This window comes from Podarcis gaigeae (genome assembly GCF_964106915.1).
Source record: "Podarcis gaigeae genome assembly, chromosome: 5".
Taxonomy (NCBI): Eukaryota; Metazoa; Chordata; class Lepidosauria; order Squamata; family Lacertidae; genus Podarcis; species Podarcis gaigeae.
In genome coordinates, this window is record NC_139681.1 from 61987592 (window position 1) to 62013956 (window position 26365).

Sequence of the window (26365 nt, forward strand, 5' to 3'; positions counted from 1 at the left end):
AAGCTCCTCCAGTTGACCTGTTTATTGAGCATTCAACCAGATTTGCTTGGCCAAACCTTATGTGGAGGTTAATCTGACTTCTGCTCGTCATTGAGCATTCATCCAGATTTGTTTACAGGGAGGTCATTTGGCAATGGAAATTCACCCTTGTTTTGGCATGCAATCGAGTCCTTCCTGCAAAATAGCAACAGTCTGGGGGCGACCCTAAGAATCCTTCCTTCTAAATGCTGTGGGTATCAGAGCATTTTGGTTTTTGTGTGGTATGAAACTCCTCTATTCACTAGGCAACAAAAAGTTGTTGTTTCTTTAAGTGCTGCAAAAATGTGGTACCTCGCAAAGAGAGAGTGAAAGAACATGAAGCGTCAGCTGTTGCTTTTGCTGTTTTTATCGTATTTTGCTGTTGCTGTTTTTATTGCTTTTATTTGCTGTTTTGTTTTTGTTGTTGTTTAGCTGTATTGCCTATATTCCCTCTATGGATTTTAAATCTTGGCATATGATGTCTTGGGAATGGAGGCAAGATATGGGATATAAATATAATGATGATATGTGCACCATAAAATAATTTCACATGTACTGCCCCCCCCCAAATAGAATTTGAATAAAAGGCCATTGTCAGCATTAGGGAACATAAAGATGTGGCGCCGGATGGGTACAAGTGTGTAGAGGAGGTATAGACCCATCCTCCAGAGTCCTTCAGGTAATGGGCTACAATAATAAGAGCCAAAATGGTGTAGTGGTTAGAGTGTTGGACTAGGACCTGGGAGAGCAGGGTTCAAATCCCTGATCTCTTTAGTCACAGTCTAACCTACCTCGCAAGGTTTTGTGATTAAAACATGGGGGCGGGGAGGAGAGCCATGTATGCCACCTTGAGCTCCTTGGAGAAAGGTGAGATATAAATGCACCAGCTAAATATATGGAAGGACGAATCAAAATAATTAACATTAGAGAACATAAAAATGGAGGTGGCGCAGGATGGGAACACGTGTAGAACAGGTGGGGAACCTCTAGCTCTCCAGGTGTTGCCGAACTCCAATAATTAATCTGTATCTCCCCCAGCCTCTCCCTGAGCAGACACTTCCTATGGGAGAAATGGAAGAATTCCTGCTTCTTCCTCCCGCCCCCCCCCCCCGGCATTCGAATTACAAGGCGAGCTCCGCGAGCCTCCGGTTGTTGTAGTTGGCGATTGCTGCCCGTAGGTGGCCCTCTAAACCCTCGCCTAAAGTGGACGGAGGCGGCAACTTCTGTGAGGCGGGGAATTCAAGCTCTTTAAAGGAAGGGAAAACAGCGGCGACCCTTAGAGGGGCGAGGGGGACGGAGGGGCAGCAGCCCGAGGCGTCTCGGAGAGGGCGTGTTGCGAAGAGGGCGAGCCAGGTGCCCCCCAGGCAGCCAGAGCCGCCAGCCGAAAGAACCGCAGGACTTCGGCAGCCTCGATAGGAGAGTTTTGTCCAACAGAAGACCCAGGAAATTGCCCTGTGTCATTTGGTTGGAGCTTTTCAGTCGAAGGAAAAATAGTTCCCCGAGTCCCTTGACTTAAACCTTTCTAAATTGTAGGGGACCATCCCATGATATTTTTTCCTGCCCCTCCAAAAAGAGGCAATTGATAAATCCATTGGAAACTCCAGGGCCTTGACTTGGTGAGGTGTGTGGGTACCATAGGGTTTACTTTTCTTTTTATCTTTTTCTGTTATTATTATTATTTATTATTTAATTGAAGAAGCCTGACAGTCTTGATTGGGTCTGCCCTGAAAAAGTAAACAAGCCAGGCATTGCTGGGAAGAGCAGTGGATAATTTCTTCCTGCACTCCATTCTTCCTTTCTGGAATCCCCCCCAGGAATATCGACTGCTGCCCATCTGAAGGTCCGCAGCTTCGTCTTTGCCCTGTTCTTCTTGAGGAGCTTTTGCCAAGGCCTAAATCCAGGAGTCTTGTCTCTATAGAAACTACCAGCGTGCTTGTGTGCCGGAAGATGGCTGGACCCCTCCTTTCCAGCTGTCCACTTCGATTACTAGCCATGGGGCTGCTAGCAATGACTTTTTGTGCCAGCTCTATGGAAACCGAAAAACATGGAAACAGAAGGAGCCAGGAGAAGAAATCCGGATGGAATGACTCTCTCACAGGACAGAAAACAAGCAGCCCTCCCTTGTCATCATCCAATGACCCGGTAAGGACAAATGCTACTCTCAGCTCACTATTTGGGGTGTCTTTAACCCATGCCTTAATTGAAGTAAACTTTCCCCTGTGAATTTAGCTCGCAAGGGCTAAAAATGGGGGTAGAGAACGGAGAAAAGAAAGTTGTGCGCAAGTAAGAAAGAGTAGGTTTTGCTTTGGAACGTCATGTAGGGGAATATTTGCACAGGCAAGTGTGAATGTATGTCTCCTTCTTTTGCAAATAGTCTACTCCTATGTGATCCTATGTGCAGGTAGTTACTTGGTAATAGTTCCCACCGAGCTCAGTGGAACTAGGTATGTATAGCCACAATCCATTTTACTTCTGTTTTATGTGTGTTGCCATTTCAATGTGGAAACAAAAAAAATTCCTTCCAGTAGCACCTTAAAGACCAACTAAGTTAGTTCTTGGTATGAGCTTTCGTGTGCATGCACACTTCTTCAGATACCAAAGAAGTATCTGAAGAAGTGTGCATGCACACGAAAGCTCATACCAAGAACTAACTTAGTTGGTCTTTAAGGTGCTACTGGAAGGAATTTTTTTTGTTTTGACTATGGCAGACCAACACGGCTACCTATCTGTAACTGGAACATTTCAATGTGGGTTAAAATACTTCTGTTTTAAAAAGTGGTGGCCCTAGTATGCCCACATGCTTATCTTTCACTGAGTAAAGGAAGAACACTTTGCCCATTTTCCAGCTAGTAGTAACACTTTGAAATACCACTCCTTTCTCTAGATTGTTCAGATGTACAGCTCAAGGGATAGCAACCTATATACTTGAGCAGAAAGGAGAGAGGGTGCTAACACTTTCCTAACTGCCCCCTCGTCCTGCAACATGGAGATGCTCCACTTTGACTGGTCTTAGTCTACAGCAGAGATGGGGAACCTGTGGCCTTTCATCTGTTGCTAGACTACAAGTCCCATCATCCTCTGACCATTGGCTATGCTTACTGAGGAGCTAGAAGTCCAACAACATATGGAGAACTGCAAGTTACGGTATCTAGCCATGCTTGCAGGGGTACCAACTTGAATAATATACTGGGGGGCAGGTAAGCTCCACCCTGCAAAATCACACACACCATTTGAATGGCAATGCTCATCAACTTTGGGGGCCGAAGTGACCTCGGCCCCTAGAAACTGGCTCCTATGCCCTCCCATCAGATGTCAAGGAAATAAGCAGCTATCCTATTTTTAAAAGACATCTGAAGACAGCCCTGTTTAGGGAAGTTTTTAATATTTAATGCTGTATTGTTTTTAAAACTCGATTGGGAGCCGCCCAGAGTGGCTGGGGAAACTCAGCTAGATGGGCGGGGTATAAATAATAAATTATTATTATTATTATCCTCGCTTCACAGCAATCGCAGTAGACCAACTATAGAAGATATGTGAATTCTTGGAATTACACTGAATTCTACTAGCAAAGAATGCAGCTGGCCAATCTACTGGCATTACAGGGGGTCAGACTAGATGAGCCTTGGAGTCCCTTCCAACTCTACAATTCTATGATTCAAAGATGTTTTGAAATGGAGCTATTTCCTCTGGTATGAGAGAAAGGCCCAAGACATCTGCACTTGTTAATATGGAAATCATATAGTCAAGCATGACAGCAGTATGCACTTCTTAACATGTTACCCAGACCCTCTCTGGCCATCGCCCAACCATTCCCTTTCCTAGGGAACTGATTAAATCAATTAAGCAGGGGCATTTGCAAAGACCGAGGGCATCTGCCAGCACAAAAACATCTGGCAAAGTATTCTTGCTGCAGAATAATGTAACATTCAGCTTTCTATAGGCACCTTCAGCAGTAAACCGAATCACAGCAAGTAAGGCAGATGATGGAGTGTGTGTAGGGGTTTGTGTTGTAGGAGGGAGGGGGAGATCCTGTAGGATGCCCCTGCCCTGCCTACTTTCAGTGCATGAGGAAATGCGGCTGTAAAAGGTTCCCCTTCTCTGATGTTGGCTGAAGGAAGCATGATTGACACATGGATACAGCAGACCTTATGAAGATGCTGAGCAAAGATAATCCTTAACGTATGTTTTTGGGACAATGTGGGGTGTGTGTGTGTTCATGTTCCTGGTTGTCTCTGCCTTTCACATGCCTTTTCTTTTACTTCTCATTACATAAAGGAAACTGCTGCAGGAAAGATTCGCAGGGATGAATCCCGGGCTGCTTGGATGCTTCTTATGAACAACGGGGTGAACAATAAAAAAAGAAGTAAAAATAAAGCCAAAAAGTTCAAGGTAAGCAATATTAACAGTGTCCTCATCTTGACTCACTTGTCTTCAAAGTCTGTTCAGATAAGGGATTCTGAGACTCTTTTCATACTCTGTTTTCATGTCTGCTGTGCACTCACTGCGTTTCCAGCACAGCTCTTTAATCAGTGTTCACATGACATTATCCAAAATGGATATGTTTAAAATATCACTGTTTGATGAGTTGTTTCTCAAACCAGGCTCATGCTGATTGAAATCTTAAGCTGTTCCTAATTCATCTCCAGTCAGGGTGTAAACACCTTTGCATGGGGGGAAACTACAGAAATGAATCTGACACTAATGAAACTGTGCTGATGTGTACAGTAGGTGAGGGGGGCGACTGTGGGTAACCCCCCCCCCCAAAAAATAACCCTTCACTGCACTGCACTGCACTGCACTGCACTGCACTGCAAGGTGGTAATGCAAACATGTCCTCAGATTGACATTCTGAGCCTTCCTAACTGTTGGAGCCTCCCTAAATTTAACCAAGACAATTTAAAGTCCCCCTCCTCAATCAGTGGTTCATGGCTGCATGCACTTTAAGAGTCACAGAGAAATTGCTGCACAGAAATGAAAACCTTGTGAAAGAAAGAATGCTCCCTCTAGTAATAGTGTTTCACCAAATCCCACTCATAGGATCTTCAGCATACAAATTCCTAGAGTATGGTCTGACAGGGATATGAGGAGTGTGTGGGAACAACATATACACCATCTTTGGTTCCATGAGAGAAGAAAGGCCGAATATAAATGTACAAGGTCTGTTGTGTTGTGCTGGTTAGAGTGTTGGACCAGGACCTGGGAAATGAGGGTTCAAATCCCCAGTTAGTCATTAGGTGACCTTGGGTCAGAAACTGTCTTTCTACCTAGGATACACCACAGGGTTGTTTTGAGGATAAAGCAGGAGAACTTATGTGCCGCCTTGAACACTCTGGAGGAAAGGTGGGATTAAAATGCAATAACAGTAAAATAAATAGAAGGTGAATATTTATTTCATGAATGGCTTGGGGAGAGGGAGTCATGTTGATGTTGATATGAGACGTATCTTCCCATGTGAACCTTTGCAAGTGAAAAGGACCTTTCTCTTCCCTCCTAGTACTGGAGCCCCTTTCAGGCAATTAAGTAAAGCAACTTGAAGCAAGAGCACATCAAACAAACAGAAGCAGCCTTTAGGAGCCCAGAGACTGAGAGTTGATGATAGCTAGACAGACAATAGGTTTGGTGGTTGATGTGAATAAATATGGATCTAAAATACTGTCCTCCATTTCTTTCGCTTCTAGTTTGGCATTCCAGGACCCCCTGGTCCACCAGGACCCCCTGGAGCCTTAATCACCCAGGAGGAGCTGCTGAGAGAATTCAGATTGCTGCTTAAAGGTATGGAGGTTGTTGCTCTCCAAGCAAACATACCTTGTTTGCCTTAGGCACAGAATAATGAATTGGGCCCTTAATAATAGGTGACATTATTTTATTTGACATTATTGTTGTCTTAATGTACCTGCTGGGTTTTGATGGAGACTTTACTTTTGGAGTTCTACTCTTGAGGACTAAGATACGCTTAAAATACGATATTAGATTCCTGCATTACAGGGGGTTGGACTAGATTACCCTTGTGATCCCTGCCAACTCTACAATTCTATGATTCTCTGTTGTTGGGGTTATTTGCCCTGGCTTTCGATTTCTTTAAACCACAAACATGATTAAACTTGCAATTAAAACTGTGGCTGTTGGCAAGGTCAAGAATATTAATCCAATAAAAATAATTTATTATTTATACCCCGCCCATCTGGCTGAGTTTCCCCAACACCTCTGGGTGGCTTCCAGTCGAGTGTTAAAAACAATACAGCATTAAATATTATCCAAGATTGCAATATCCAAGTTAAAAAGGTATATTCTAAGAGGAGTGCAATCCATGCCACTTTTCTGCTGTTAGAATTCAAATTCAGTCAGTGTTTTGTGTGTGTGATGTGATGGTACGTATCACCAGTATAGATTACCAGCTCCCCTTCTTCTGCCGCCCATGGCAGCCATTATGCAAATTCCAAGTCGACCTTCTAGGATACTGGTTTTCATATACAGGAATTCCTCCAAGAATTCTGCTCTTACACAGGCCTCTAAGACACCCCCTTCAGTAACTTCAACCTTGCATCTTCTCCAGCCAAAGCTGGTAGGGAAACTCAGAGGTGAAGCGTGGGGGTGGGTGGGCAGGGGGCCATGGCCCTGGGCATACATGTCTGATAGGGCACAACCAGGCGCCCCCCCACTACAGGTTCCTCTGGGGAGGCAAGGTAAGCCAAGCCACGTCCGCGCTGGGCCTTCGGAGCTGGGGCAGTGGTAGTAGTAGTAGTAGAAGAAGAGGAGTTTGGATTTGATATCCTACTTTATCACTACCCGAAGGAGTCTCAAAGCGGCTAACAATTTCCTTTCCCCTCCTCCCCCATAACACACACTCTGTGAGGTGAGTGGGGCTGAGAGACTTCAAAGAAGTGTGACTAGCCCAAGGTCACCCAGCAGCTGCATGTGGAGGAGCAGAGACGCGAACCCGGTTCCCCAGATTACAAGACTACCGCTCTTAACCACTACACCACACTGGCTCTCCTCCTCCTCATAGTGCCTCCTTCTCCTCATTGCCGGTATCCTGATGATCCCCCAGCCCCTGGGGAGGGAGGGTGTAGCATCTTGTGCTCCCCTTTGCTGTCCAACGACTCATCCCCTGGCCACGATGCTGCCTCAGCTCTTCTGGGGCTCCCTGGGGGCTGTGCCCTGGCCCACTGGTCATACTGCTTATGAGTTGCAGTCCACCATCTAGATTGCCCCCCCCCCCATTTCTCCACCCTTGCAATCCAAATTGGATTCTGCCATAACATCATCATGCTCAGATTCACCACTAAGCAGAAGTCAATGAAGGGGAGCTGACTGAGGATGTCATGCACTAGACGTTAGGAGCAGGTGTGGCCTAGCAGTAGTCACGTTTTCCCTTCCCCACCCATGGATCTGAGCTAGTCACCAGGATCCTAGCAAAGATTTCCACTCTTAAACTGTAGGATTTGTTACCACAAAGATGTAGTGATAGCCACCCATGGAGGTTGCTTTAAAAGGGGCCTTAACTTCCATGAATTTGCCTAACAGTTATCACTAGCCATGATAGCTATGTACTACATCTGATGCTGGTGCCAAAAGTGTCTGTGAGTACCACTTGTTGAAAATCACATGGGAAGATTGCTGATCCTGCCTGTGAATTTCCCTTGGGCATCTAGCTGGGCACTGTGAGAACGGAATGTTGGACTTGTTGGAGCTCTGGTCTGATCCTGCAAACTCTTAAGTCCAGTATTTTTACTGCTCTAGAAACAGGTGAACATACATTCCAACGAGCCAGCTGTCCCAAATAATACAGATTCACAAAGTCTTGGGACTTCCAGTGTTAAGATGGCTATAGGCATATTGACTAGTGTGACCTTGTTGTGTTTGAAAGCAAGTAGGTGCAGGTTTGGACTTACAGAGAACATGAGTGGGCCCATGTAATGGGACTTTGTGTTTTGGCTGCTCAGGTGTAATCAGGGAACGGGAAAGGATCAGTCAGAAAGCCTGTGACAACTGCCAAGAAGACGACGACGACGACAGGTCCAGAGAAGATAACTTTCTGGCCCAGATTAGTGGACCACTTCTAGAAAGCAGGGAGCAATGGCGAGTGCAAGCAGCTTTCCACTGTCGGACCCGGAGAAACATTTCAATTGAACGGCGGTCATTGCAAGAGCTTCAGTTCTATTACATAGTGAGTAGCTTGGTGTCATTTCTTCTTGCAAATGTAAGCAAAAGGGAAGGTAGTTTTTGCTTCAGTATCCCTAACAAGACAACCAACCCTATAAATCCTGTCTTAAAACCACCCCCAATCTCCTGATTTCTAAGGGTATTAGAGTGTGTTCTGCAACTGATGATCTAAATAATTGAAACCTGGTTTTCCAGAATTTAAGTTGTCCCTGGAAAAAATGTTTAGATACACAATAAAAACTCTGGAAGCTGCCACCACTGAAGGAGAAATATCTGGGCACCAGGCTCTGAATTTGTTTGGCCAAGCTAGACATATGTCCCCTGTTATAAAATATTGCCATATTTTGTTGTTCATCTCATAACTATGCATCCCTCTTAAGTATGTTCACAAGTGATCCATGTTCGGTCCCTTTTCCCTTTCTTGAACGGCGTTCTTCAGCGCTCTACTTCCATGCACCACAGGGAAAGCTGGAACAATTTTCTCCTCCGCTTCATAATCCTTTTGTTGTTGTTGTTGTTGTGCGTAGCCTAAAAAAGAAGAGATGTTCCACCGTGGCCTAGGGCTAAACCTTAACAATGGACAATACATAGCACCTTTCAGTGGATACTACATCTTCACTGCCACGTTGCATATTGGTAAGTGTTTAACTTAAAGCAATACCGTGTTGGGTTCTTCAAGATAGAAATGCTAAGCAACTTGGAGCTGGCAGTTAATTATCCCCACCCCCTCTCTTACCAATGTTTTTAAAGAAAAGTGCACATTCTACAAATAAGAATCTGGAAGCACTATGGAGTCTGATGTTATCAACTCCAGTTCTGTAAACATCTTGGGTAATAATGTAGCCCTGAATTCAAGAAGAAACGTAGCAGGGGAGGATTCTGTAAGCATCTTTAGTAATGACATAAAAAGTTGACTTTGCAGTGTAATGTTAGTGTTGGAATTTGCTTATCAGTTTCAAGTGGATGTCTGATTTCAGCTGAGCATTCTCTGAGGCAAGCAGAATAGCAGCATAAAGGTTGCATATTGAACAGAGCAAAGTTCAGTGAAGCTCTGAACCTTGGGCAGGCCTTTTAGACACTGTCAGATAGCCTCCAGCTGCTGGGGTCAAGGATTGCAGCCCAGCAGCAAGCCTCCTCTGTCCTCCAGCCTGACTAGTTGCTGCCTTTTACAGTTCCAGAGGTTCAGCTAAAGAAGAACCAGCCCCGCACCCACGAACGCCTGCGCTTGCTGATCTGCGTTGAGTCCCTCTGCCGACAGAACATGTGAGTGTGTGGAGTAGAAATAGTATTGTTTAGGAAAGCAGCCAGCTAGAATTTATTTCAGTTCCAATTCATCTCCACTCTGCTACATGCTCTTGCTTTCTGTTTTACCGTATGAAATTCACATTTAATTTCAACTCTGTTGTAAGCTACCCTGAGAAGCCTATAAATGAGGAAATAGTAACTTCCTTCTTGACCTACCTTGAAGGCTGAATATACATAGATTTTCATATATATCCTTACTCTCCAAGAAAACTTATTGGGCTGGTTATGTGCTAAGCAACTGCCTGCAGAGGAGGTCTGAATCCAAACTATAACTGCAAGCTGACTTCAGAGGGGCTCACTGGATTACAATGAGCCTCTTTGAACTTTGACAGGTGTTAAGGTTGGTCCAGGGAAGGATGAAGGATCTGGCCGCACTCCTGAACTAGTCCAAATGATACACAGTGAACACTGATGAATGAGAATTCAGACCCACTCACCCACATCCAAACCTAACTCTTTCCAATGCACCCACCATTCATCAATTAAAGTGATGCATGGCCTACCCTGCTATTTTCTAGGATTGTTCATGTTGATGAAGTGTCTTTTGCTTTCAGTTCTCTGGAAACAGTGAGCAGGTTGGACAGAAACAATGAACATTTCACAATTTCAATCCATGGAATTCTATTCCTGCAGGTGAGTAAAAGCCATGAAGCAAAGTTGTAACATGTTGTCATAACCAGCAGTGCTTAGTGACACAAATCTGGCAAAACACCTGCATTTTGTTCTCTCTCCTGAATAAAAAATGCAGGCCAGAGCTATTAAACACAGGCTTCCCTTTAGCCATTGAGTAACTGGAGGCCTTTAGCATGAAATTATAAAACAATTTGCTACAAGCAAATACAAGTATGCAGCCTCTTTAAAAAGTAGCATAGGCACTAGGTATATCTGAACAATCCTAGGGACGGCACCAATTTTGGCATAGAAATCTGTCTTGCTTTGCTTATCCACCTTTATCTTCTCTGTTCCAGGCCGGCCAGTATGCTTCAGTTTTTGTAGACAATGCAACAGGATCCACGCTCACTGTTCGAAGTGGGTCTGACTTTGGTGCTGTCCTCTTGGGCATTTGATCGGCTCACAGCCAACCTTGCTTTTCGTCAGCCCCTCTGCTACATTTTTCTCATTCAATCAAGTGCCTGGAGCTGGTAAACGCCAGAACAAAGCACTATAGCTGTTGATGCTAAGCTAGCAAACCTCCACTGCTGTTTACTGGTTAAGCATACCAAGGTGAAGAATTGGATTTGAGAAAAATGGCCCAGCATCTAGTAAAACCGATTAAAAGGATGTTGAACCAACTTATAAAAGGAAGCATCAAGTGTTAACGGGGTTGATGCAACTCACCTAGAAGTTACTCCTATTCCTGAATGTCTGTTGTTTGATGCTTAAAAGTATGCAATCTGTTTGCAGTGGTTCTCAAAAACTAGGTTCCTCATGGAAAGCATACATGCTTTTTTGTGCTCAACAGAAAAGCCTTAGCAAAGGATTATATATATTTTTGGAATATCTTTTACTATCTCATTGGTTCATAAGTCTTCTAAGTTAAAAGTGCTAACTTTTGTTGATTTTCTGCCTGTCTGGTGACTTCCTCAACCACAAACAGAATTTGCCTATTGCTTTGTGCTGCATGGTGCCCAATATCCATTGCTAACTTTCAATTAATGGTGGGTAGATTGGCTACCATATTTAGAGCAGGGTTTTAAAAAGAAAGAGAAGAGATGGTAGGCTATTTATTGAGTCCACTGTTAGCCAGAGGCTTTCTATTATTGCCTTAGGTCAATTAGATTGCACTGTCCATTTAGCATGAAGCCCAATGGACAGAGTGCCCAGCTTTAGTGCCACTTATTTTGAACCTAACTATGTGACGAGGGAAGATATGGTTATTTCCATTTCTTAGTAACTGTCCTTATTTTCTCTGAGGCTGTGTACACCCTAAAGTATGATATCCAAGAATTGCGATTGCAGCACCACCCTCTTCTACTATTACTGTAACCTTGGGCACGTAGGCAGGCATTAGAACTGCTCCTATGGGGTTTTTTTAAGTATGTGGGATGAACACATACCCTTATCTATTTTAGCCTGAAAAGTTACTTGTGTAACAGGTTGCCCCAGCTGCTCTATTTTATATAATCAGTCCCTGCAAGTCATCGTGGAAATTTTCATAAGGGAGTACCACCTCTGCTTCAACAAGATTTGTTTCTTCGATAATTTCTTACAAGATCAGTTTAAATAGATCAGTTTAAAATAGGACAGTTCGGAATGCAGAAAGCCATGTTTCAGTCAGTACATAGTGCTGTGGAAAAACTGACTGCATCAAGAAATGTAGCAAGGCAAGAAGGGAGTTCTTGATAGCTGAATCTTTCTACATGCAAGGATTAGTTTTAATATAGAGTAACACTGACAAGTAAGCTGCTCTCCCCTTGCCCTTCATTCCTTTTTCCTCCTGAAGAATAAGGAACAGGGGAAGTTTATTTCCCTCCAAGCCAAAAATATTAAGAGGCAGAGTATACTGAAAAGGATTCCGGGCAGCAAAATATTAAGTTGTTAGGTTTTAGAAAAGGCAAATTCTCAGTAAACTGTATACACCCACCCCTTTCCACTTTGGAAATGCCACACGGCCTGATAAGGCCAAGGTGGTGCCCTGCCCTGCAGCACAATCAGCATTAGCCTTCCCACTGAAGCTTCTATTATAAGCAGGTCTATTTATTGCACTATATTAAGAAATATATTTATGCACTTGCTGTTAAATGCATTTTATTTACTTAGAGAAGGAATATACAAAATAACCAAGGCTGTAAGAGAAAAAGTGGTGTTTTTTCATAGACTTGCGATACAGAATAGTGCAGGAGGTTACACGTACCACACACCCTTAGTTTTAGAGCTGTTCTTGCATTCTCAGACGTCTGTTTATCTTTCGTTCTGATTGGCTGAGTGTATGTGCATGCACTGACACAAACCATGGTGTACTTTCTGTAAATTATAATGGATTGGTTTCAAGACAGTTTCTAATTAAAAAATATATGCTTTCCCTTGTATTAATTGTAAAGCAACTGCTATGAACTGTTTCAGACAACAGATCCACGATCACAGAGGACATCTGGTGACTGAACTCAAACATGCTCACCACTTGATTGAAAACATCAAGTGGCGACTTGTATAGGAGTGTGTGCCAGAGTCAGCTTATTCAAGGGCCAGTGACTCAGTGTAGAAGCCTCAAGTCATGTAGATGCAGTTATAAAGCAGCCTTAAAAACCTCCCAGAGTTCGTGTTTCATCTTTTGCAAACTGCAACCTTTTAAATTCATAATGACATATCCCTTATTTGCTAAAATATTAGACCCCTCCTCCCAAAAACGCCACATACAAGTCTCAGCATCACAAAAGTGTGGCTTACTTTTCAATCCCCATCTGATCACATAGCAGATGTAGATTCTACTACGAAGAGCCTGGCGTATTCCCATTTACTCAGGAGTTAGTATACTGGTACAAGTGTGCACAACCTTTACTTTCTATTGACAGATGACAACCAAGGTACATACCAGCTTTTCATCTTTTAAAGTTTAGCTTTTGATACCTACCTTTTGCCAACAGCAAGAGTATCCCCTCTAAAGTGGTGCAGAGAGCAATCCAGTGGGTTTTGGTGTGAGACCACAACCCAAAAACTTTCCTGCATGATCCTCTTTTAGCAATTTCCATGCAAAATTTACAGCCGCTTTTTAAAACTCCAGATGGATTATTACAACTGCCTGAAAGGGAACTTCCTGAAAGGCAACTACGAATGCATAGTTAGTTCTCTCAAGCTGTATTGAACTGTTTTGAAATCTGGAGCATCTTTTAACTCATGAAGCTCAATACATCATTTCCTTCCTCTTTGTAACCAACACAAAATGCATGTATTTTGTGCTTAAGGTGCTGGAATACAAAAAAACAAGGTGCCTTGTGCAATTCAAGCACTATGAGCATCAACTGTACATTATTTTATCTAAGAAGTTCACTCGGTGAATTAGACGGTCCCATTCCATCCAATTGTGATTCTATGAAACAATGAACCAACTTGAACAGTTAGAAAAAAAACCCTTTTATTTACAAATAAGAGCATTCGGGGAGGAAACACAACCGAAACCCTACATACACACATACACACTCACAGGCACACTAACTTGTTCCATTAAATCCACTGCATGCTGCTAAGGACCTCACTTGCACCTATTCTCGGCATCACTGCTCAATCCGGACCACCACAACTGTGACGTTATCTGCAGAGCCTCGCTGCACAGCCTTGTTGGCCAGCCTGTTACAGGCTGCTTCATACCGAGCATCAGCCGCTGATTTGGCATCTCTCGTGGGAATCGTTTTGTCCTATGGGGAAGCAGAATTTCTTAATTTGCCGAGAGCACCTCAATGCCCATGTCTCTCATTCCCAGAGTAACTTCTAATTATTTACAATGTTTGTATATCATTCGTTCACAAAAAAATATCTGGGAAGTATAGGGACTTGTTTCAACACCCACAACCCCTGGTACACTATAAAGTACAAAAATGGGCACAAAGTTAGAAACACTTTTTAAAAAAAGTATTGTAATAAAAGTAAAATCAGCAGCCAAGGATTTAGTAGTGCGAAGTACCTATTAAGCACTAAAAATGTCGCTTTAGAACTAGAAAGCTGTGTGTGTGTGTGTGTGTGTGTGTGTGTAAATGTCTTCAGCTGGCTCTGTAAAGGCCACAACATAGACGTCAATGGAGTCTTTCTTGGGGAAGGCATTCCACAGCTGGGAAGTCACCAGTGAAGGGGCTCTTTCCTTCACAGCAAATTACCTCATCTCATTTAAACAGAAACACTCAAAAAAGGGCCTCTACTCAGTCTTGCAATTAGCTACCTGCACTGTCATCTGAAAGGAATGTTTTGGTGTGTTTTTTAACTCGCCACAAGCCCCGCTGCCACCTGCTGCTATGGGGACAGAGGGACCATCTCTCTTCTGCCCCCTTCCCACCAGAAACAGCAACTAGACATATATTAAAGTTTACACAGTCCCTGCTTGGTTGAATCAGGGCACGCAACCCATCAAGTGGATGTCTTACATGCCAGCCAAAGAACAAGAGTGAGTTCCTCTTCCACATTCCTTTCCTAACAAGCAGCCCTGTCTCTTCTCACTCAAGCCTATCTTCCCCTTACCTCCAAACAAGACATAATGAAGTTCACAGCTTCATCTGGTGAGAAGACTTTGAAGAGACCATCACAAGCCAAGAGGATAAACCTGGAAGAGCAATAAGTGATAAGTTTTATGGGGGGTGGGGGGATTAGGACCTAGAAACAAAACAGAACACAAGGAGTGATTTAACGGTTTATTCTAAAGACAGCCCACTTGTATTCTCTGCATTTGTGTACTTGTGTCAGGTTTTACCTGTCGTTGTGTGTAAGCTGGCAGCGCTTGACATCTGGCACAGAGATGACCCCAAAGCGCTTGTACTGCCCATCCCCAATGGAGCGCGAGACTTCCAGGACACCCAAGACACGTCCTTCCCTACAAAAGTGGGGAGAGAGAGCCGATTTCAGCATGCCAGTGGGTTTAATCCCCAAAGTTGTCAGGCTAGAACAGGGATGGGGAACCTGTGGCCCTGCAGCTGTTGTTGCGAGCTCAACTCCCAGCAGTCCCACGCAGCATTGCCAACGTTCAGAGAGATATTCCAGCAGCACCTGGAGGACCAAGAGTTCCTCACTTCTGAGCTAGAAGTATTTGGGACCAAGGTGAGTCCAGTTTACTACAGACTCTAGCTAGATGCTTCACAAGTAGTCTACACAATTCCTTTTGCAACTTTACCATATAATTATAGAACTCAAGATAAAGCAATATATTTTGATCCCAAATTGACACTTGAATGCTAATTTGTTAATATGATCTGAACACCTGCCCTAGTTATGCATTCACTTAAAATTTGGTTGAACTTGTTCAGTATGGCACATTCCCATGTGCCCTTGCAGGACTTTTTCTGAGAAATTCAAGGAAAAAATCTACATTAGGAGACCAAGTGGCAACATGAATGGGCCATGTGCAGGCTTTGCAAGTATAAGGAGCTACATTCAACCCTGTCATCTCCCTGTTCCCAGCCACTCTTTCAAGGGATCTCAGGAAGCAAGAGCTGAGAAATATTTCTGCTTGAGAACCTGGAAAGCTATTGCCTTTCAGAGAGCAACAGCACTTGGCTCTATGTACCACTGGCTGAACTAGTTAGAAGGCAGCTCCTTACACCACATGGCAACAATATTTTCAAAGTCACAGCAGCACCTTTGTTTTTATCATGCAATGACTCAACAGCACCTTTGGTAAGAATCACTTGGTCTCATCAAGAAGAGAGTTTGACATCTGAACAGCTGGATTAAAGCTATCTGGCCAGCAGTGAAAGGGCCCTGTTTGCTCCCAAGGTCAGATGCATTGTCATTTTTACAGAGTCACATTCTTTATACACCCCACCAATAAATACAGTACCAATTCATATTCACATTCTATATAGCTAGGAAAATACTAACTTATTTCAATTATTAACATTTATCCACATAGGTAGTTAAATGATGGCTTCTAACAAAATAAAAAAGTCAACTCACAAAGTCTACAGCTAACAGTTAATAAGAATTGTCCACAGTTCAAATGAGCATTTACATTGGGCGGCCAGAGGGGGCGGTTGCAGCTAAAAATCCCAAATGTTGCTGAAGGGCTATTGGAGGAAGAGAAGAGAAACCTGTTACCTGACATTCCCTCCAGCCTTTTGGATCCTCATCCGCTCGTCGTATTGAGTTGGGTTATGTTCTTTACTGAGACTTAAGGCTGTATGTTTCTGACTTTCTTCATTGTAGCGACACAGAAGCGCCTGAACTGACAGAAGAACCCTCATGAGCAAGTAGCAAGGATTGCAAGTCTCTGCTTGGGGCAATATAGGATACAACTTTCCACTAAGCAAACCTTTAAACAATTTCTAAGCAGTGTCACTCTACTGCATGCCTCCAGCCTCAATAATAATAATAATAATAATAATAATAATAATAATAATTTATTTATAGCCCGCCCTTCCCGGTTCAGAAAACTGGGCTCAGGGCGGCTAGCAACAAATTTAAAACACAAAATGGCCAGGGCCTGAAATTGGCTTGAGCTGAGAACATCTTAAAAATTGATGGAAGACACCACCACTGAGTCTGTAACGCCATCTAGAGTTCACCAAGAAAATCCAATGGATCACAGAGCTGCTCCAAAGCACATTCCTCCCAACAACTACACTTGGTGGACATATTGCAAGGTAATGACTGTGCTAAGGTACAGCTGCTCTAGCATTTTTTGGTGGAACTGAAAAGATTAGCGTCACTCAGTAACAAGAAAAATGTACTGAAACTGGACCCACAACTTCTAGTGCTGCTTACCCTGCTGTCTCCAAGGTTGGCAATATACAAAGTATTATCAATCACCAGCACACAGGTTGCTGTGGAGCCATCCTTCCAGGCAGGTTTCCTGTGAGTACAAGAAAGTGGAAACAAGAAAGTGAGTTCAAGCAAGCTCCAAATTGTTCCAAGAGTCACACTGCACAACTATGGAGACTGATAGCCCAATGCAAAAAAGAGGGGGAATTAATGGACTACTCACAAGTTTAAGAACACACCTGTGCTATAGCCCCCCTTGCATTTTGAAATGGTTGAGTTCACATGGAGGAGTGTACAATTGAGTATGTATACACCCACCCACATAGACTCCTTCAATGGAAAATTAGTTATCAAATTATTACTATTTATTGCATTTATAGCCCACTTTTTTTTGCCAAGGTGCTCAAGGTGGCATAAATGGTTCACACCGCCTCAATTAATCCCAACAACCCCCTTGTGGGGTAGGTTTGGCTGAGAGACAGTGACCGGCCTAAGGTGTGTGGGGATCTGAACCCAGGTCCTAGTCTGACACTTTAACCACTATACTACACTGGCTTTGCAGGAGCAAAAGGGGCGGGGTTATGAAGGTGGCTTTGTTTTATCGCTACTTGACAACTTTCTTTCTCATCTGTAGGGAACATCTGACAAGGGGAAACAAGCAAACATCTTTTCTGAAGTAATACAGTCCCAAATACTCTTAACACAATGCCTATATCAGGCATAGGCAAACTCAGCCCTCCAGATGTTTTTGGCCTACAACTCCCATGAACCCTAGCTAACAGGACCAATGATCAGGGATGATGGGAATTGTAGTCCAAAAACACCTGGAGGGCCGAGTTTGCCTATGTCTGGCCTATATACTTGGAAAGTTTACACTTACTGGCTGGAAGCCTGCTTGAGAAACTCCTCATCTGTGTATTTGAAGGTGTCCAGAAGGCATCTTCTTATTGTTTTCTCAACACTGGGCACATCTCCTGTTATGAACACAAAAGAAGGGATTAGCTACTTCCCTCAAAACATATTCTGTGCTAGACAAATCAAAATTCCTGCTCAGGATTACCTGAAATGTTGCTTACAGAATGCATGATGACTAAAATACTAATTTCCAGTGTCTGCTAAAAACATTCCTGTTTGGCCAAGCCTACCCAGATGCTTAGAAATGCTGGTGTGAACTTTAATCTGCTTTAGTATTTTAACTTCTTGTATGTTTTAAGATACTAATTCCCCCCCCCCCTGATTTTTTGGTTTTATCCTTTTGTAAACTCCTCTGAGGGTTGTTGTTGGTTTTTTCTTTACAATCAAGCGGTGTGTAAATTTTATGAAATAAATGAAAATCTGCAATTCAGATTAACCGTTCAGGGAGGGCACTTTGCAACTGGGGTGTCCCTGCAAGGAAGGCTGTCTCCCTAGAGGCCACCCACCATCCTTCACTTGCCACAGGACAGGACTGCAGAATAGGACTTCTGAAGGCAATGTCATAGTTTGGTTAAATATATATTAGAGAAGGCACTCCTTCAGATAGCCTGGCTCCAATTTCTTTAGGGCTTAAGCAGGACCCCAGGACTATGGTGTGAAGGGACACTGTGTTGAAGCTCAGCAGGCCTGGGTCTGTCCAACGCCTGAGTGAGAGGCCACCCTGCAGTCACATGTGTGCCAACTTGGCTTTCAAGGGGGAATAAAGGCAGGATACAATTTTAAGGAAAACAAATAATTGAAACCAGGAGTTTTAATTGGGTCCAGAAACGGATTGGGAGCCAGTGCAGCTGATAAAAGTACTGGGGATTGTGTACCCAAACAAGCACAAAGTTAGTTTCTTCTGAGCAAGCCTCACCAATGTGCAGCAGCAGCAGCAGCAGCAGCAGCTACACTGCGTTAAAACTAGTGCTCAGCAAACAGGAAACCCCAGAGAATGATACTGCACACACGCTGCACTCCCCAACCCCCATTTTTACCTTTAGGGAATTTTCTGATCAGGTTTTGATGCAGGTTCTGTGCTGCATACTTTGAAGCTCGAACTCCTCCGTGGCCATCAAAGACAGCAAAGTATGAGACACGGGTACTGTAAAGGAAAACAAGATTGACCCCACTCTCTGGAAGTGGCCAAGAAACTGACAATGTGCTGAACTTGCATCACTAGCGGATCTGCAAAAAGCACAACCCTCCCTCATCCATGTACCACAAGGATAGGCAATCTGGTGTTTAACAGACGCTGTTCGACTCCCAACATCAGCCCCAGCCAGCATAGCCAGGGATTACCGGAGTTGCAGTCCATGAACATATGGAGAGCAACAGGGTCCTCATTCCTGACATGGATTGCCTACGTACAGGTTTCACATTTCTCTTTAAATTATGAATTTGTCAATGTGTGAAGCAGCCCCCAGTATCAACAAGGACCCAGATCCTAGGTTTTCCAATGCCACTGGTAGAATCTTAACAGTTACACAATTTGAGATCTTGCCTCTTTAGAAGAATACAGAATAAAAAGGATGGAAAGCAAATATCTGACGTGCTCTTTTAGGATAACTTGGGCCCAATTTTCTGCTGAATCTCCCAGAATTACATCTGTGAGGAAAGGTGCATTGAGGTGTGAATGTGTGTGTTCAATAGGAACAGGAAGAATCACACCGAGTTATACCAACTGCCCATTTAGTTTAGCATTCTGTGCCCACAATGGCCAACCAAATGTTTTCTAGGAGCCCAGAAACAAGGCCTAAGTGCAACAGTGTTCCCCACTCAAAGGCATGCCATCTCCAACACCAGAGCTAATTTATTATATAGATATGTCTAATAACCATTGCTGGCATAACGCATTTCAAAAAGGAAAACACTATTTCCAGACACCAAATCAACTGGAAAGCAACTTTAAAATTATTGTCCACATATCGCAAAACAGGCTATTCAGCACAAAGCAGGACTAGGACACACACACACGAGTCAATATGATAATATGCAAATATAATACTCACATCTGAGAGGGGAGGGGGCTGCACTCTTCTGTGATATCATTCAGAATGACATGGGCATCCTGCATCTCTTCTCGCTCTCCCTTCCTCTCTGCCACGTAGCCCTTCAGACCAAGGATACCCGCAGAATCTAAAAAGAAAGCAAAAGATACACACAGGATTCAATCCTTGAGCTCTCTTTTAAACGACATCCCATTAAGTGGCCATTTTGCTTTAGACAGTATCATTCTGAAAACCTCTTGATAACAAACTACATGTAAAGCTTTAACTAGACTACCAGACAGCAACATTATAGAATAGAACACACCAATTAAGAGTGCACTAGCAATGCCAATAAAACAAAAGTCTGAAAGCACCGTTCAAGGCAACGTAGGAACATTCCCAAGTTGTATTCACATTCATAAAGAATCTGCTGGCAGAATACATTCTAATAGGAAAAAGCTGTTCAACTGGGGTTAGAACCCTCTGAATATTCTTAATTTTTAAACCTTGTGGCATTACTGTGTTAGCCACCACAGCGCTAGACTGCACAGCTACAGCTTGATCAGGTGCACCAGAGAAGACGTCAACATGGTACACTTCTGGGATTTCTACAAATGCAGCTGATGTGAACAGAAGCAGATGTGACTCACGTCATGCCACTGTTGCCACATTACAATTCAGTTGGGAGATCGAAAGATGTTTTTGCTTCTACACTCTAGGTTAGCTTGGATAAGAAGCCTCCTACCCGAGGCAGACGAGGAAACAGATGGAGGCTGTATGGCAGCATGGCAGCAGTTAGGCCATGTTGCAAAGAGCACCATGAAAAAAAGCTCTCATGGCAGTGGATAAAGAGGCCTGTCTTCAGATCCTCATTCATCTTATTAGGCAATTCTTGTTTTGAATTGTGCACAGCACCTTGTTATTGTGAGCCACATTGAGGACTCAGCTGCCTGAAAAACAACCCAGAATTGTCATGAAAAAGCTACCACCAGCAGCCTCTCTCACAAAGTTGTTCTGAGGAGAAGAGGGGGTAACAGACACATACATTGTCCTTCGCTCCTTGGAGGAAACATGGCTTACCGATATAATACAGACACAATAGTGTCTGCAAGGAAACAAGAATACCCTTAAAAGCAGGAAACTCTGCAGAGGTGAGACAGTTGTTCACGAGCATCTTATACTCCTCCCCCTGCTCATTCCTAAGAATGATCACAACAGGAAACAATCTCACTTTTGCCGTAATTTAAGGCAGCAGTAGAATAGAAAAATATGTGGCTTCAGAGTGTCTGAAAACCTTTACAAACTTTCTTTTCCACAAGTTCTTCACTCCCATTCTTCTCTCCCTCCGTGGATTTCCTCTTCTCTCCCTTCCCATGGCTCATGGGAAGAGAAACTTGCTCTGGAGGATGTGAAGCTGAGGAACAAAATGTTGGTCAGTTATTTTATTTATCCGAGTCATTTACTCAAGTGATACTGTGACAGAGTACACAATCCCTGACTGGCTGGGATTATGCAGCCAGATAAAATGGGCCAAATTATGCTGTAACACTGGCTACACCACCCTTGATTTCTCCTTTATATAATCCTAGCTAGAGGAAGCTCTAGTATCAAAAGCAATAAAAGATGGTACCAAAACAGTTGCCAGCTGGGAAGTGAACAGCCAACACACAAGAGCTGAAGAGACAAAGAGGGTGTGGTGTGGAGGGAACAATCCACCTCCTTCAAACCACTACTTTTGAGCCTGAAAATGTTCACCTGTGACCATTTCATGAAGCCCTTCAGTTAACCAACTTCTGAAGCACTCAAGCATGTTTCATTCTCAGGTGTGATCCTATTACAGCAGTGCAATCAACAGCAAAACAGAAATCTTGAGACTACTGCTCACCTGAGTTTCCGCTGCTGGCAGGTGGGAGGTCGTCAAAAAGCAAAGAGCCTCCAGTTCCTAAAACACAAGGAAACATGTGTCCAGAATCCAGGTCCCAGAGCAAACAGATTTCTCAGATAGTTTCATAAAGAACACACAATCTATAAAATAGCACTGCCAAGCTAAAATGTCTATTCTACAGCAACCAGCCTTTGAATTATCAGCAATGTCTCTGTAATCATTCTACCAATAAACCTGAGAGTGATGTAGAAATGCTGCTTCTGTAGCAAGCTGAAGAACAAAAGTAAACTTAGGCATGTAGCTACACATTACAAATGCAGGCTTGGATGGCCAAGGCCCTGTGATACAGGAATGGTGCCCATGCTAAACAAAGAGACAGGGTTCAGCCAAGGGGTAAATCACAGTTGGGACATCAGCACAGCACCTTGAGTCAGAGAACTCCCCCAGCCAGAAGCAGCAACTATATCCTTCATTATTCACTTTTAAGTGCCAGTCAAAAATGTTCCTGTTTGGTTCTTAGACATTTGGTTCTCAGTTGGGACCATATATGATGATACCCTACCCACATTTTGGGAAACTTCCAGGCCTCCAGGCATTACTGAACTAAAATGCCCAGCATCTCTGGGCTCACAGAAGTTGTAGTTCAGCAACATCTGGATGATCAAAGGCCCTGCACTGGTGCGTTGTGGTGTTCAAGCTTTTAGTGTGCCAGGGTAGGATTTTTTCTATAATATTGCAGGATAAGCACTTTTGAGTAAATAGCTGTTTTATTCTTTTTTATATTTTAACTTGTGTATTTGTATGTGGGTTTTTTAAAAACAAAGTCACTTGGAGACATTTTACATAGCAAGTAATAAATGCACATTAATAAATAATAAACAAAACTTCTTGCCCACTTTGTGAGGGAGTTTTGAAGTACATGTAGTAAGTTGGGGCTGGGACAAAGAGTACATATGGCTTGAAGAACTGTCATAAAGAAAAACATTAGTCAAGGAACAATGGTGTCCTGCTTTTCTCATTTCTCAAAGCAAGTTACATATACGAAGAGGATTAAGAGTGCCTGCTAGTCTTCCCCTGAGGCATAAGGAGGGCACATCACTACATAAGGGCCTAAGGAACAATACAAAAGGAGAAAAAGATGACCATGCTAGTCAGTGAAAGACATGATGTATACAAGAATCATACCAAAGTCAGTGCTGCTGACTGATGGAAGTTCATCAAAAAGCAAAATTCCTTTCTGCCCTTCTTTCCCTGAAAAAAAGCAAGCAATAACAGGCATCAATTAGAGAACATGTGACCACAAGGGACTGATTGACGACTTCTTTCTTTCTTTTTAAAAAAAATAATCATTCAAAGTGTAAATCTCCTGGGGGCAGAATCAGTTGCTCCTCCTCCCTTCCTAGCAGCTAACAGTCAAAACAATACAGTACTGGAAAGTCACGGAAGCAGCAGCAGCAGCAATTACAGCACCTCGGAAGCCGTTACCCATGCGTGTGTGTGGGAGTGCGCGCTAGGGCTTTCACCCAAGAAAAGGACGCGCGTGCGCGCATCCCGGTGTCAATACGCGACGCGTGCATCCGTGTACGAGTTCACACGCGCATGCGTGCTGCACCGTGTTTAGCAAAGCGGGGCTAATCCTGGGCATAAAAAAACAACACAGCCCGTGCCTGCACCCACCTGGGGCCTTGGCCGCTCTTCGAAGGGACCATGGCTGCGCAGGTGGCCCCGAGTGCAGGCGGCGCCTTCCCTTCCCCGCCAAGAAATGAGGCGAATTCAAGGCTCCGGGAAGGGAAGGAGGGCGGGCGGCTAAGCTCCAGCCCGGCTCCTGAGGCCGACAGCCGAAGGCTCCTTTCCCCCCAAGCGGACGGCGGAGTCCAGGCCCCGAAGGGCGCCCGGGGCGCTTACCTGCCGCCACCTCCACAGCTGCCGAAGGGGCCGCCTCGGGAAGGTCCCCGAACAGATCCATCCAGCCTCGCACTCGGCGGCGGCCGGCCCGAGCCGCGGCGACCTCCTCTTCCTCCTCCTCCACTCGCAAAGGCCCACCTGGATGCCAATCACCGCCGTGATGCGGAGCTCTCATTGGCTGCTCGCCTCCCTCGGCTAATCGCTCCTTTAGAGGGGCGTGGCTAAAGCACCCTCGCCAAAAAACAACCCAAAGAAACGCGGGCCTTTTCATAGGCCAGCCGCTCTGGAGGGCGGGACTAGAAGGTTGTAAGTCAGGCTCCGTTATTCCTATGGCTCAGGGATCAAGGAGGAGTTGGCGCCTGCCAATCATCCTTAGGGGCGGACCCGCCAGTTTTTCTTTCGAACGTTCTGATGACGCGCCGCGTTCTGCTACTTTGCTTCCCGGCAGTGAGATGCTTTTTGCAATAGCGGGAGGCGGAAAAATATTGACGGGGCACCAAGAGGACGAGGGTTCTGCGGGGCGGGGAATCTTGCCCCTCATGCTAGCTTTCTAAGAGAGACACGGCCGTGTAGGTCAAATTAATGATCCTCCGCAGGTGTGCTTTGAAAAACTCCTCCCCCCGCCGCTGAGATGGCTTGGTTACTTCTTTGTAACAATATGAAGCTGCCACTAGATGATGCCTGAGCAAGGCAAGAGGAAGTGTGGATGATATGAGACCTGATTTAAGGATAAAAAGCCAGTGTTGTGGGTTTTTTGGGCAGTGGGGGTGGCGGCAAAGGCATAGCCGCTGGGATCAGTGCATAGCTGTCAACTTTCCCCTTTTCTTGCGAGGAATCCTATTCGGAATAAGGGAATTTCCCTTTAAAAAAGGGAAACGTTGACAGCTATGGATCAGTGCCTAAAAAGCACGAGACAAGTGGGAAAGCGTGCTTCTAGGCATAGCACAAGGCAAGGAGAAGTGTAGACAAGGCCCCTAATGGTGGAGGAGCACAGGATGCAGAGTAAACGGGAGTCTCAGCAACCTAATTGAGAAGGGGGGAAGCCCATTTTGGTTCTGACCAATCGAGACTCAAAATCTTTGCTGATGAACTGGAATTCTCTCCCACAGAGACGGGTCAGTTGATTCCGATCTACCTTTTGCCCATCCTTGCTCTAGCAGGACAGGTAGAGGCAAAATAAGACATTGCTACTGCACCTTTAGTAGTTGTGTAGAAGAGGGAATTGAAGTAGCTCTTGTATCACCTAGTTGGCCACTGTCAGAAAAGAATGCTGAATAAGACAGATCTTTTGTGTACTCTAACAGAGCCCTGTCCTCTTTTGCAACTCTCCACCTACCCTACATTAAGTGAATTATGGTTAGAAAAAATATTTGCTCGTTATGTCTTTCAGCTTAATCAGAGGTGCCATAGGCTGCAAGGAATGGTGTCCTGTGATGTTGGGTTGGAGGGGTATTTAATATTGACAAAGTGGTCCATAGGCTCAGTGGTAGAGCATGTGCTTTTATTTATTTATTATTAAATTTATTTCCTGCCCTTCCTTCCAAAGGAGCCCAGGATGGCAAACAACAAGCAACGAAACAGTAACATATTTAAAACAATTCCAACACAGATGCAGACTCTGAAAGATCTCAACTTAAAAAGCATGTTGAAAGAGGTAAGTATTCATCAGGCCACAACTGCTCTGATAACCCCCATGCTTTCTCTTCTCCTTTTGCCCTAGTTAGCGGTCTTTCCTTTATTTCAACTCCCTGTCATCCTACATCTTCCAGGCTTGCTCTGACCCACATTGGGTCACATAGTACATAGCCAGGAACTAGGAGAGTCCACATTAATGGACTAGGAGAGACCACATTAATGTTAAGTGCCAGTTTTAAAGTTAGTAAAGGTAAAGGGACCATTAGGTCCAGTCGTAGCTGACTATGGGGTTTACTGGCCGAGGGAGCCGGCGTACAGCTTCCGGGTCATGTGGCCATCATGACTAAGCCGCTTCTGGCAAACCAGAGCAGCGCATGGAAACACCGTTTACCTTCCCGCCGGAGCGGTACCTATTTATCTACTTGCAGTTTGACGTGCTTTTGAACTGCAAGGTGGGCAGGAGCAGGGACTGAGCAACAGGAGCTCACCCCGTCGTAGGGATTCAAACCGCCGACCTTCTGATCGGCAAGCCCTAGGCTCTGTGGTTTAACCCACAGCGCCACCCACATCCCTTAGTTTTAAAGTTACTTTGCCCCAATTTTTAACAATATAATATCATTCTTTCTCTCTCCCCCCCTTTTAAGATGGTCTATATAATATATAATTGTGCTGCTTGTGCATTTGCTGACCATGGGTGAACGACACAATGGAAGTGTTCTAAATAAAATAAATTATTGTCTTAACTGCTTTGGAATGGCGAGTCATATGTTGTGTTAATAAGTTGTAAGCCATGTTGGAGATCGTTGGACATCTTTAAAATAACACCAATGTGTAGAATATGACTCTCATAACTTCTGAAAACAATTTGAAGGTTAAAAAAAGTGTGTACCTTTGATAAAATTTGGTGGGGCTGCTTAGGGTAAGATAAAATTGTCTTCTGTGCATAAGAAGAGCACCTTTCTCACCTGGCATGTGGACTGCAGGGCATGGACACCAACTGGCCATCAGCGTTATAGACACAGAATATTTAAAGGAAAGCTCTCTCGTACAACTGGGAAAATAGTACTTTCCATATTTGTTTACTTCTGAATTGAAATTTCCCCCCCCAAAA

General features: G+C 44.1%; 2 protein-coding genes across 4 annotated transcripts; one reads left to right on the plus strand and one right to left on the minus strand.

The window, feature by feature from the left end:
* Nucleotides 1-1146: 1146 nt before the first annotated feature.
* On the plus strand, nt 1147-12515 carry ERFE (erythroferrone). 3 transcript variants are annotated; one of them, XM_083741944.1, is made up of 9 exons: nt 1147-1243; nt 1833-2160; nt 4294-4407; nt 5697-5790; nt 7962-8185; nt 8709-8817; nt 9354-9444; nt 10041-10119; nt 10455-12515. In XM_083741944.1, exons 2-9 carry the CDS (start codon nt 1966-1968, stop codon nt 10551-10553), a joined length of 1005 nt encoding a protein of 334 aa, XP_083598070.1. In that variant the 5' UTR covers nt 1147-1243; nt 1833-1965; the 3' UTR covers nt 10554-12515. The 3 variants fall into 3 exon arrangements, with proteins under 3 accessions (XP_083598070.1, XP_083598072.1, XP_083598071.1); XM_083741946.1 differs by having other exon boundaries at nt 1161-1192; XM_083741945.1 differs by having other exon boundaries at nt 1175-1639.
* Nucleotides 12516-13541: 1026 nt separating this feature from the next.
* ILKAP (ILK associated serine/threonine phosphatase) lies at nt 13542-23837 on the minus strand. The gene is made up of 12 exons (XM_083741911.1): nt 23620-23837; nt 22900-22965; nt 21715-21771; nt 21124-21243; nt 19851-19977; nt 18837-18943; nt 17765-17858; nt 16888-16975; nt 16222-16343; nt 14882-15001; nt 14653-14734; nt 13542-13838 (listed from the first exon to the last, which is right to left on the minus strand). Exons 1-12 carry the CDS (start codon nt 23792-23794, stop codon nt 13698-13700), a joined length of 1299 nt encoding a protein of 432 aa, XP_083598037.1. The 5' UTR covers nt 23795-23837; the 3' UTR covers nt 13542-13697.
* Between the last annotated feature and the right edge of the window lie 2528 nt (nt 23838-26365).

Coding starts and splice junctions, on each gene's coding strand:
- ERFE (XM_083741944.1), top strand. CDS start 1,966: ATGGCTGGACCCCTCCTTTCCAGCTGTCCACTTCGATTACTAGCCATG. Junction 4,408..5,696: donor ATAAAGCCAAAAAGTTCAAG/GTAAGCAATATT, acceptor TTTCGCTTCTAG/TTTGGCATTCCAGGACCCCC. Junction 8,818..9,353: donor CACTGCCACGTTGCATATTG/GTAAGTGTTTAA, acceptor TGCCTTTTACAG/TTCCAGAGGTTCAGCTAAAG.
- ILKAP (XM_083741911.1), bottom strand. CDS start 23,794: ATGAGAGCTCCGCATCACGGCGGTGATTGGCATCCAGGTGGGCCTTTG. Junction 19,978..21,123: donor GGAAAAGAAAGTTTGTAAAG/GTTTTCAGACAC, acceptor CTTTCTTTTTAG/ATTCTGCGGGTATCCTTGGT. Junction 16,976..17,764: donor CTCAAGCAGGCTTCCAGCCA/GTAAGTGTAAAC, acceptor TTGTACTCACAG/GAAACCTGCCTGGAAGGATG.